The sequence below is a fragment of the Leucopleurus acutus genome (assembly GCF_964270905.1).
Source record: "Leucopleurus acutus genome assembly, chromosome: 17".
In the NCBI taxonomy this organism is placed as follows: domain Eukaryota; kingdom Metazoa; phylum Chordata; class Mammalia; order Artiodactyla; family Delphinidae; genus Leucopleurus; species Leucopleurus acutus.
In genome coordinates, this window is record NC_139159.1 from 6,636,493 (window position 1) to 6,648,738 (window position 12,246).

Here is a 12,246-nt window from a genome sequence, read left to right on the forward strand (position 1 = left end):
GCTTATTCTCTGCCAGAGTGTGTATTATTTTACATTAGTGGAATTTTTGAAATAGCACATTCTAAAAACATTTTCATATGTGCTGCATTATTAAAAAATAGTTTGCTTCAGGCACACAAACTGGCTATATCTTTACAAAGCACATAAAGTATCTGGAGCTCTTTACTCCTTCATGAATTATCACTGGCATTTAAAACATTCTTGGTAACTCTTGACTTAAATATTAAGAAAAATAATGTTAGTTGTTTGATTTTAGTCAGGGTTTAATATTATTCATTGTACTTGAATTTAAAAATCTAAGTTGTTATAATGTATATGCTTTGAATTTCCAATCCTTTATCCAAAAGTCTTTAAGGCGGACATAATGATTCTCTGAAAGGGAGCAGCTGCTTTATAACAGCAATCATTTATTGAGTTTGTGTTTCTACTGTTTCAAACAAATTCAATTAGCCCTTACACTTCAAAACCCTAAAGGCAACGAAGAGATGATACCAGGTTGCTTTAATCTAATAGTAATACTAAACTTGTCAGTACAGTTTTGGGATTGATGGTTGGAAGAAAATCAATAGTAACATTTTTCATTTTTTAATCAAACAGTCCTACTCAGAACTACCTATGGATCCTGCCGGCTACTTAGCTGAATGAATTCAGTTAAGTAAAAATTCTAAATGCAAAGCCCAGCCTTCCAAAGGTATTCTGAGAGTGATCGACTCAGGTGAATGGAAGGAAATGTAGTCCGGATCTTTGAACTTAATGATGACCTTCTCATCTGAACAATATAGTATAGTTTCCAGAATGTCTGCCAGAGAAGGCAGTGATCATAATGACTTCTAAACGCAAAGTTCATGGAGAGGCAGGCCTGCCTCTGTTTTGAGTTAAGCCTGAGACATTTTGTTCTTAGAGAAATTTCAAAGCCCCATAAAGTGCACCCCTGACACATACATTAGATTTAATTCACTGACAAGCACCATGAAGAAAAATCGTTCTATTTTTGTTCCCTATTCCCCCACCCTTCCCAGTTATCAAATCTATTTGGGCGGATATGAAAACAACTGTTTTCAATGTTTGAGTTTATGCTATAGTTACTGACACATGAAACTCCAAGCTACCACGGTTATACTCTTCCAGAAAAAAATATGTGCAAGTCCACACAATGCTCCTGTGAACTCTCCCTCACTTTCATTTATTCATTTATTTGTTTTTGCTTACAAGGTTCTTACATACCATGTTATAGTGGCCCCCTAGGGCAGTCACCACTTTGCTTCAAACGCCCTCTGTAGATCAAGGGGCCTGGTCTTAAGTATCTAAAAATAAATAGCCAAGCCTTCACGTCTATAAATGTAACCATTTACATTTTCATTGGACTTCTGTTGTCACTTCTCATGATTAAATACCTTGTCAACCATTCCCAGGGAAATGGATACAAACGTGCCCTTCAAAGGTTTCCCATCATATCGCGGATTTTGGCTTGAAAACAGACATAGAGCACTTTCTGGCCCTGCAATTCTGGAGATCAATGGAACATTTTATTGAAAACTGCCCCAATAATTGATCATTAAAGCTATTTGCGACATGTGTAGCTTATAATAATTAACTCATCTATAGTCAGAAGCTCAAATAACCTGCACCTGTAAAGACTTTATTTCCTAAAGGTAAAACAACTGTTTAGGAAAGATCATGCTGGCAAAACAGCTGCTTGCCGTTCTGGAGAGGAAACAAGGTATTATCTTTCAACAAATGCCAACTCTGGTGTTTTATCAGCTCGATCTCATTAACTGAAAACAAGGCTTGAATGCTTTGTTTATAAATTATGATTATTCCTGATTGCGGCAGCTACTGATAGTGCTACTCATTTGCAATGCAACTCTTTGAATTTGCTTAATTACAATTTGAAACAAGGCAGAGAAGATTAATTAACCCACCTGGCTGGCTGGCACATAGTCCTGGCTCGGCTCTGTCATGCTCATATACATGTTCTCACCGTCAAACTGCGAATGAAATAATAGTAAACATTCAGCAATCTTGACTGTGTGCATGTTTGTTTTGTTTGTTTTGTTTTTTTCCACCATCAAACTGGAAAACAGTAGCCATAAAAAAAAAATACTGTGGTTGGAAATACGCAAAATCTGTCACAGCAAGAGAGCCACATCTATTCTTTGATGTTTCTGTTGTCATTTTCCTGACCCTGGATGTCAGTGATTTGGAGTAATTAGTGCTCTAGTAATTACAGTAAGCAAGCAAGAAATGAATGGTTTCCTTTCATCTGCAATCTGTTTTAAAACAAAATGGCTCATTTTGCGTACCACGTATATACATATTGCAGTTCGGTTGTAATGAAGTACTAAGTGGATGGCATGATTTCTGAAAGAAAAGGATAATGGAAAATACACTGAGGCCCAGCTCAATGCATTCTGAATTTGGCTCTCAAAAATGAAAAAGTGCAGAGTTTTCATAATAGACTGAAATTGGCTTCATCACAATAGCCTTATGATTAAAGAATTTTATAATAATATTTGAAAAGAGCACGTGCCACTACAAGCATGCTAAGAATGATAATAATAATGGATAACAATAAAAATATACAGGCTCGATGATTAAATTTTCCTCTCCGAAGTTTTTCAAAGACACAGAATTAATGTAAGTATTACAAATGCATAGAAATCCGTATAGGAATTTAAAAATTAGGAACAAGATGGGAGGAGAAAATTCCTGGGGGCAGTTCGAGTGCAGAGCTGTGGAAGAGTTCAAACAACAACAACAACAGCATACTTTTCATTATTCGGGTTTCTGAAAGCAGTAATCACTCCATTCAAACTTAATCCTCAGCTATCTAGTCACTAGATAAACGGGCAAAGCATTTCCCTTTTAGTTAAAAGAAGAATTTTCCCAAGGAAATAATCAAATGGACTAATACAGCCAGCTTCAAAGAGCTGAGTCTGAATGTTCTTTCATTGCAGACTAGTTTCAGACACGGGAACTTGAAAATCTGAGAAGTTATTTTTCAAGACACAACAGTGTTCCTGATGGAGATACACGCGCACAGTTCTGTGGATGTACTTTTACACCACCGGAAAACCGTGTTATAGACATGGCATAAGAGGCCCTGCGAACGCTGGGGACACACCACACCTTCGGAACTGGCTCTGAACTACAGTCAGCAGCAGTCAGTGCCCTGAAGAGTCGCCGAAACGTGAGCTGAACAAGTAAAGACCTCCCTAAGGACACTGAAGCACTCATCAAGTTCAAAGAACCAAAGGATTTCCTCACACATCATCCTGCAAATGTATTTCATGTTTTGTGAACAGACTTACCTAAACAGATCTGAAGTCACTCACTGAAAGATGTGGTTGTTTGGACAGGTCAGAAATAGCACACCCAGAAAAGAACAGCTGGACAGTTTGGTTGCTCTGTCATCTGGCATGGGAGCCCTGAGTCCGAGTGACTTACCCAAGGTTGGTTTTCCATCAGTCAGGTGAATGCCTTCAGCCCAAAGGTAGTCTAGCCCCAATCGATCCGCCTGTTACTCCTACCGGCTCAAAACCTAACAAAGAGCATCATTTAGCATTTCTCCACCGCCACCCACTGTTGGTTTGTTTATAAATGTTTTTAATGTTAAGATGCCAAAGAACCATTTAAAATATGGACAGTTTCTCTGACTGTGGCAAACTAAACTGAAGTAGTGAAGTGAATCAAATACTCCACTGCCTATGCATATTCTATAAATGTGTTACTTTCTATTTCATCTTCTCTTACTCATTTTCTAAATCTGGTGTCATTCTCAAGCCAACTAAAGCTTTGAAGTTTTGGTTTTAGTCTATCCAAAGTGTATGCTAATTGAATACATGCAATGTTACTGCTCCTAAGGACTCTTTCCTCAAAAAGTATCAGCGCTTAAGTAATATTGAGCCAAGGCTGAAACAGCATTTTAAATAAAAGATATGTGGCTACAAGAAAAACTATTTTTTTGAGTATATTCTATGTGCCTGTAACCTACCTATATCTTTACATGTATCAACTGATTTAATTTTCACAACAATAAAGAGTTAAAGTATTATTATTACCTACAAAGGCACAGAGAATCAAAGCTAGAGGCTCGAAATTACACAGCTACTAAAAGGCAGGGCTGGGATTCAAACCCAGGAAACCTGACTTTCTAGCACATGCATGTAATCCCCATAACAAGTATAAATATATTCTGAATCATAATGATGAGTAAGCCATCAATTCTGAAAATGTCAATCTATTATCAAAGCAGAGTGATGACAGTATCTCACTGACGTTGAGATACTGTACAGCATTTCTATGGTATTGTGAGGCTTTCAACAAACAACAAGAGTCCCAGTGGCCTGGCACTTTAGTAATCGGGCTGGCAGAATGTTCCTGGGTGCTTTATAATTAAGCCTTAAAACACAGGGAGGTGGTTTGACAGTTAATTTTTTGTTTGTTTGTTTGTTTGTTTTGCGGTACGCGGGCCTCTCACTGCTGTGGCCTCTCCCGTTGCGGAGCACAGGCTCCGGACGCGCAGGCTCAGCGGCCACGGCTCACGGGCCCAGCTGCTCCGCGGCATGTGGGATCTTCCCGGACCGGGGCACGAACCCGTGTCCCCTGCATCGGCAGGCGGACTCCCAACCACTGCGCCACCAGGGAAGTCCTGACAGTTAATTTTATGTGTCAATTTAGCTGGGCCACAGGTGTCCAGATATTTGGAAAAATATTCTGGGTGTGTCTGTGAGGGTGTTTTGGGACAAAACTAACATTCAAATTGGTAAAATGAATAAAGCAGATTGCCCTCCCTACTGTGGATGGGCCTCATCCGATCAGCTGAAGGTCTGAATAGAACAAAAAGGCTGACTTTCCTGAGAGTAAAAAGGAACTCCTCCTGCCTGACTGCTTGACCTGGGACACCAGTCTTCCTGCCTTCAGACTCCAACTGAAACATCAGCTCTTCTTGGGTCTCAAGCCTGCCAGCTTTTGGACAGGAACTATACCATTTGTTATTGTTTGAATATTGTTTTTTATGAAGAAAAAACAAACAACTCCTGGGTCTCCAGCTTCCCAAGTACAGATCTTGGGACTTCTCAGCCTCTATAATCATATGAGCCAATTCCTATAATAAATCCTCCCCTCTCTCCACCCCCCTCCTTCTCCCCATGCCTCTGTCTATATATATATATATATATCTCAGTATATCTCTGTCTATATATATATCTGTTGGTTCCATTTCTCTGGTGAACTCTATACAGGTGGCTTCTTCTATTACTATCAAGATATTCACAACTCCTCTGAAAGTTTATCTCTGGAGGAGCTGAAATGTAGAGACACATAAAGAGATGACCTCTATCTTACACTACTGCCTGCTTTCTAGGGGAGCGGAAGCCACAGTGATTTTGCTGTGAGAGTCTCTGGCCTCACCATGCCCACTTCCTGTGCCCCGGTCCATGTCACATACATCCGCACCTCTTCGTCCAGACTGCCTTCCTTCCCTTTTACTTGTTAAAATGTTTCTTACACCCCTCAGTTCCCTTTAGTCAGGGCTGTCTCTAGCCTCTGGGCACCCTGTGGTAGCTTTCTGGTTCCAGGCAGGTTTTGTTGCCAGGGGACTAACTCCATGGGGCTGTGAGCTACAAGACAGTACACATCTTGGTTATCTTTAGTGTCTTTATAGCTTAGGGCTGGCATATAAGAAGTCCTCAGGCAATGTCTAATTAACAAAAGTTAAACTATATGTGCTTGGTTAAATAGATCATCTTCCTAGAGAAGGCAATGACTTGAGAGGAGGAAGAATATTCAGCTTTTAGAGAATGGTTTGAAGGCTTCTGAAAGGGGAAAATTCATAGTCTTACAGTGGATTAAAACTGGAGCAGAATTAAAATAGGAGCAGAAGCTCTTACGAAGAAAAAAAAAAAAGTACAGAAATAACCAGGAGACCAATACTTAAATGCTGGAACCTGTCCTTCCTCAAGATTTTTATTCAATGAAAAAACATGTAGATTGACCAAGAATCAAGAGATCTGGCTATAAATTAACTTATGGCCTCTTTTTGAAGAATTTTGAGTTGCCAAACAAAGATAAATGTATGTCAGAACAATCCTGCTCATTCCCCCTGTGTTTGGACAAAGTCTTGAGCCCGGGGAGAAAAATAAGCCAAGATCCCAGTGCCCCAGCCCCACCCTCTCAACCACAGACTGCTTTCAGGTTAATGTCATCCTTGTACTTTTTACAGCTCCACCCAACCACACCCCGGTCCAGGAGCTGGTTCCAGGGATCTCAACAGGCCGTGTGCTGACGCAACGTTCTTAGAATGCATCCTGTGGCTTGGGTTTATGTCTCGTTGCCATCTGAAGTTGAATTACAGTGCACAGAGTCCTAGAATTTCGGTCTTGGGAAGGTCCCCTGAAGGCATCATATCCGAACCCCTCATGTTATGACTGAAGAAACAGACTTTTTACTGGTCATGCAGTACATCTGGGTGTAGAATCAGGTCTAGATTCCTAGTAGAAGAGTTTTCCACTATGACACACTGCATCACCCATAAAAAGTGAGGAAGCAGACTCTACGGCTACTGTCTTATACTCCATCGCAAATAATAAGTGAGGGGTCAGATCTCCGATGGTCTGTGTGGGGCTTGTTTGCCTACCCCACAGTCTGGAAGGCACAGTATTTGCATTATTACACTAATGACCCCAGTTCACTTCATCTGGACCACATATTAGATGAACCTTATTCCTAATTGTTGTAATAACATGATTTTATTAAAAATAACTAACTTCATTTCCTTACTCCTTACGTTTGTCACAGTTATTCTTAGAAGTCAGCTAAATTTAGGCATTATAACTTTTCAAAATATATCTAAGCATCCTAGGACTTAAAATTTCCATGTATTCTCAATTTAAAACCTGAAGCAAAGTTTGAAGGAATAAATAGGCTGACTTATTTAAATCTAAATGTAAATGGCATCAACTCAGGATTAGCCTTTCTGACCAAGTGCGTTATACTCTTTCTCGTGTTTTGATTTCAAAGCACCAGGGGATGCAATCACATAAAAAGTCATTTATAATCTTCTACTACAGTTTTTAAAAATTGTTTTCAGAGGATATTAACCAAACCCATAATCCCAAAGAGCTTTTCAAACTAGGTAGTTATTATTTCTTCTATTTAAAAACTGAAAGCAGACATCCAACACTGCCTGAACATAGTGAACGAAGAGCAGAAATGAGCAGTATTAGGCTCCCAAAACCACTAACACAAGAAAAATCAAAGATAGAACGTGAAGTATAAAGCAATCATTGGCACTGCTATAGGAAATGGGATCTATTTAGGGAAACCATTAGAAGAAAACCAGAAAACTGCTGCTGGGGGAGGCTGGGGGGACCTCATGGGATTCATGAAACAGTACCACATTGTATCTCCTGTAAAAGCGAAAACCTTACATTTCTGGTGTTCTCTGAAGGAATATTGGATACTCTTGTTTTTTTTTTTTAAAGGAGCTAAAAATGGAAATGTTTATAACAGAGAGTTAATTTGATATTTCTTAGAAGATAATAAATCATTATAAGACAGGATAATATCGTCAAAGTAAAATGTCCATTTTTTACTGCTTGGCTCAATGTAAGATTAAAAGTCACTTTTTTTTTTTTTGGTAATGAAAGAAATTGCATAAGTTTGGTCGATGAAAGCAAAGACTTTTGCTGTTTCATGTAGAGCAAAGCATTTTAAAAGCTATAGCATAATGTGAAGGGTGAGCACAGCTGTCACCGCTGTTCACACGCAGAGTAATGTGTAGCCAATAAAAATAGAGCAAGGTGAGCTCCTAGCTTACTACGCACCCTCCATTCTCCAGGAACAAGGTGAGGAGACACTGGAGAGGGAGTATGTGTTTATTTATCTTCCAGCTCCAAGGCTGACTGTGGAAATGTGAGATGGTCTAAGGCAGTCCGCCTCCATGCTGCGCCAGGCTGAAAGAAACGTACTGAACACTGGGGCTGGGAAAGCGGCTCGCATGCACTGAAAGGAGACCAGGGAGCACAGCCATCAACACCCAGAGAAAAGGAAACAACTGCCGTTGGTGCTTTGAATGGATGTGCATTACAACCTGGGGGCACACAGAGCTGAACCAGGAAACAGAAACCCCTCTCGGTCGGCTCCTGTCACTTGAACTTGAGTGGTAAACACTCTGCTGCAGATCTGAATGGCATGGAGAGGAAATATGATCTGGGCACAGAGTGGCTGCTTGAACACTTGGCCTCTGGAGGAGGAGAGAGAGAAAATATCATCCCACTTGGCTATAGTGTCCCAAGTAGAACACTATACCCACCGCTTAGAATCTAGGCTCCATTTGGGAACTGAATTTATATTCTCATCTTTGTCCTAGTGATATATTTATCTGGGGAAGAACTGTATATCATGCTTCTGTTGTTAACTTTAATAACTGACATTTTCAGCAATAGTGCTATGCATTTACCTTGATCCCGTCCTCATAAACGATGTCCTATACCAAGGCCCAATGGCATGCCTCGCACGGTAGCAGCAGTCTCCCTCTGCTGTTAAGGGTACAGCTACAGTGAAATGTGTGTTTGCTTTTTTAAACAACACACCAAACTTATTAACTCAAATGCACTCTGTATTAGTTTAAGTAGTCACACCTATGGCTCCACACTTAAGATAATGATGCCATAATGGTTCAAACGAGTTCTAACCTTTGCAGGCACTTTCTAACCACGTTAAATATATTAAGCCACTTAATTTTTATAACAGTCTTGTAATATGGTGACAACTGTTACTCCCATCTTACAGATGACAAAACTGAAATACAAAGGAGTTAAGTAACCTGGCTGTGATGGATTCAATCACGTATTCCCCAGGTCTGCTCAGCCTGCTTGACCCTCAGGCCTTGGCCGCTGGCCTTTAATTCCACAGTTCTCATGGTGATAAAGTCGCCAGACCCACCATTCCTGCTGCCACCACAGGTACAGTCAGAGGTGCCCCAAGGCCACACCAACTGACATCAAGAGGCTCTGCCCCTGGGCCAGGGCCGAAGAGGTTCTGCCTTGCTGAGTCTGTGCAGAAGGGCTGGTAACAGACCCTGAGAGCGTGGGGGAAGTATGGCCGGGTGGAGAGGACTGGCTCCCGGCGGTCCCTGCGGCCTTTGTAGAGAAGTCCCCTGTGCCCCACAAGCAGCGGTGACTGGCTGCAAAGCTACGGCAAGCCTGGAAACACGCGCCTCGTGTTCTGTTCTCCCTGCTTCCCTGCCGTGGTCCCCCTTGCTCTGGATTCCCTGGGCCAGCTCTCCTGGCATCAACATGCGAGCTTTCACCACCAGCTCTGCTTTCTGGGGCACCTGGACCAAGACAATGCCCAGTGAGTGGCCCAAGGTTAGTACGTGACAGCTCTTAACTGCAATGCTACATTTCATGCCGTCTTTATTCTGCTTCTATTATTGAGTCATTAGCTCTATTTTAAATGCCAATGCAGAGACAGAAACAAATTTATGAAACAGTAATCAACAGAACTAAGACTTTCCAATACCATGAAAATATCACTCCATTTACTAAAAGCCCTCCACATGGTGTCTGATATCAGAAAATCAGGAGCAATGATTTCTGATTCCACGTAGGAGTTTTGTTTTTGAAATGAATTTCCAAGTAATTTCTGAATTTCTATAAAGCAAAAAGCTGTAAAACTATATACTGTGTAGTTGAAACTCAGTGTAGTTTCAAATGATTGTTTCAGAACATTCCCCTGATGTATCACGTTGTAGACAAGTTTTTCTGAATCCATCTACTAAGAGAACAATTTGAGAAGTACATTCAAGCTTGCTGGCAATCCTTACCTAAGCGCATCATTTCCACATCACATCAGCTCTCACCTCATTTACCACAGTACCTAAATCCTGCATGGACGTGGAATGAAAAGTATGAAAGTCATTATTTGTGGGGGGGGGGGGGTTGGCTCTTTTATTTCTGGTATTCCTTTGAAAGCACGGTGAACATTTTCCAGTATCTGACACCTGACACATAGAGAAAAAGGTGAGAATATTTTTCGCACGTCTAGTCTGGAAGAGCACGCTCTATTCTGGGAACCTCAAAACAAGAAAAATGTAAGACTAGAAGTTCAGAGCATTGAGATGGTTCTGAGACTTGAACAGCAGATGTAGAAAAAGATTAACAGAGAAGTTACATTTAGACTGGGATGGAAACTTTTTAAAAAGAGTTGAGGACAAACAATTATTGAATAATTTTGAGAGTAAAAGTAGTGGTACCAAATAAAAATACAAATAGGAAGGTACAGAGTTATTAAGATGGAGATTCTCACTTCCCTATTATTATTACTCAGAAAATAACACTGAGACTAAATATAACGACGATGTTACAGGAAGAGACTTCTGGTCATTAAAATCTCCTAATGGTAGGACAGGTGTTGAAATATATTTTGGTATATTCAGGGCAAACCTGACCAATTAGAAATATAAGAAGCTCAGTTAGATCTACTCCATTTCCTTTTTGAGATCATATATAGCATTTATTTTTTTCAGGCTCCAGAGAGTTTCTGTTTTCTGAATGAAAACATACTGACATTTTGAAGAACTGGATTAAATCTTTCAAGTCATTGAGTATAAATCTGTCCATTAGGAGAGGAAGCAAAGCTCTGTTAGCATGGATCTTTCACTTTAAGGAACTTGAGAAGTCACTCAATCCATTTGTTTTATCAAAAGGAGTATACTTCTTAAATTTTCTTTGAGATCTTCAAATACTATATAGTTATACTTATTTTTTACATCACCTTCTTTGAAATTTAACCCATGATCCCATGTAACTTTCCCTGCTGACTTATCCACATTTTTATGAAGATGATGGCATAATTTTCCTTGCTTTAGCTTAAGACTTCATGCATAAGATGCACCCTTCCCAAGGCATGTTCATTACATGTACTTATAGAGTTTCAATTCCTAAGTTTCTTTTTATTGTCTTCATGTTTACAGTAGTTCTAACTAGTCCCCCTCCTCATTCTCCCACTCCCATTTGAATTTTTTTTTTTGGTAGCATCCTCCCAAATACTTCATCCTCCTTTTGGACAACATCTTTCTTATAGGGTGATATGGTGCCAGAAACATGTCAGATCTGAAACTGGAAGTCTTGTTGCTGGAAACTGCAAGCCTGCTTCCAGTCAAAGCCTTATTTATACTGCACAGTGAGAAGAGATTGGTCTCCTTTGTTGTACTTTCTGGAATGGCACCATGTGATGCTCTTTTACTGAAAAATTGAGAGAATATCACCACATGGTACTATCAGGGGTGAACCATCTAGCATGGTCTTGCTGCCGTACAGTAAAATGTAATGGCAATCAACACAGTCCCAGATAAAAATGTGGTAATCATTCATTCAACAAATGCTCATTTTCGCACCCACTGTGTGCCAGGCCCTGTTCACAGTGATAGCAGCTAAGCTAACATTTATTTTATACTTACTGTGTGCCAGATGCACACGTGCATTCACTCATTTAATCCTTATAACAACCCTGTGAAGCAGGCAGTATTCATGTCCTTTGACCAATAAGGAAACTGAGCCTTAAAGAATTAAGTCACTTGGAAGGGGTAGAGCAGAGCCTCAATTCCAGGTCTGTTCGAGGACAGAAAAGTACCTACTAGAAGAACATCTGCTAAAGGGAAACAAGGCCCTTGCAAAAGAAGAGGATCAAGCAACATGAAAGTTTCAGGTATCCCAAAGTGACTAATGAATATCGTTTCCAATTCAATGGCTACCAGGACAGCAGACTTCGTTATATTATTTTAGTAACAATATCCACGTAATGACAATGGGTATTTCCTGTAAGTACATACTTTATTCCATAGTCAACGCTAATGGGACCAGAGCAGTCACTAGAGGCAGGAAGTGTGTTAGGAAGACCACAGAGTTGAATAATCCAGAGTAGGGTTTGAAACTCATGTTTGCCACTCAATAGCTGTGAACTTGGGAAGACGTGGCCTCTATGAGCCTCAGTGGCCCTCTCACAGGATTGTCATGAAGACCATAGCTGCTTGGGGAATCGCCTGGCACAAAGTACATGACTAGCTGATTCTCAAAGACAGTCCCTTACCTTTCTGATTACTGCTTGATGACCTAGACCAAGCCAGACGCAGTACATTAAACTAGTCTTCCTTCTTCTCCCCGACTGCTTCAAATCTTTCAATGCTCCCTAAGGTTTTCAAGGGAAATTCCAACTTCCTTAGTTTAGAACACGAGGTCCTTC

General features: G+C 40.4%; 1 protein-coding gene across 1 annotated transcript in view; it reads right to left on the reverse strand.

Moving 5' to 3' along the window:
• The window catches only part of TOX (thymocyte selection associated high mobility group box), a 297,453-nt gene that overhangs the window by 149,893 nt on the left and 135,314 nt on the right, over positions 1-12,246 (reverse strand). The window contains exon 2 of the mRNA XM_082858836.1: positions 1,923-1,988. Coding sequence (XP_082714962.1) covers positions 1,923-1,988 — 66 coding nt within the window. The remainder of the gene's footprint in view (positions 1-1,922; positions 1,989-12,246) is intronic.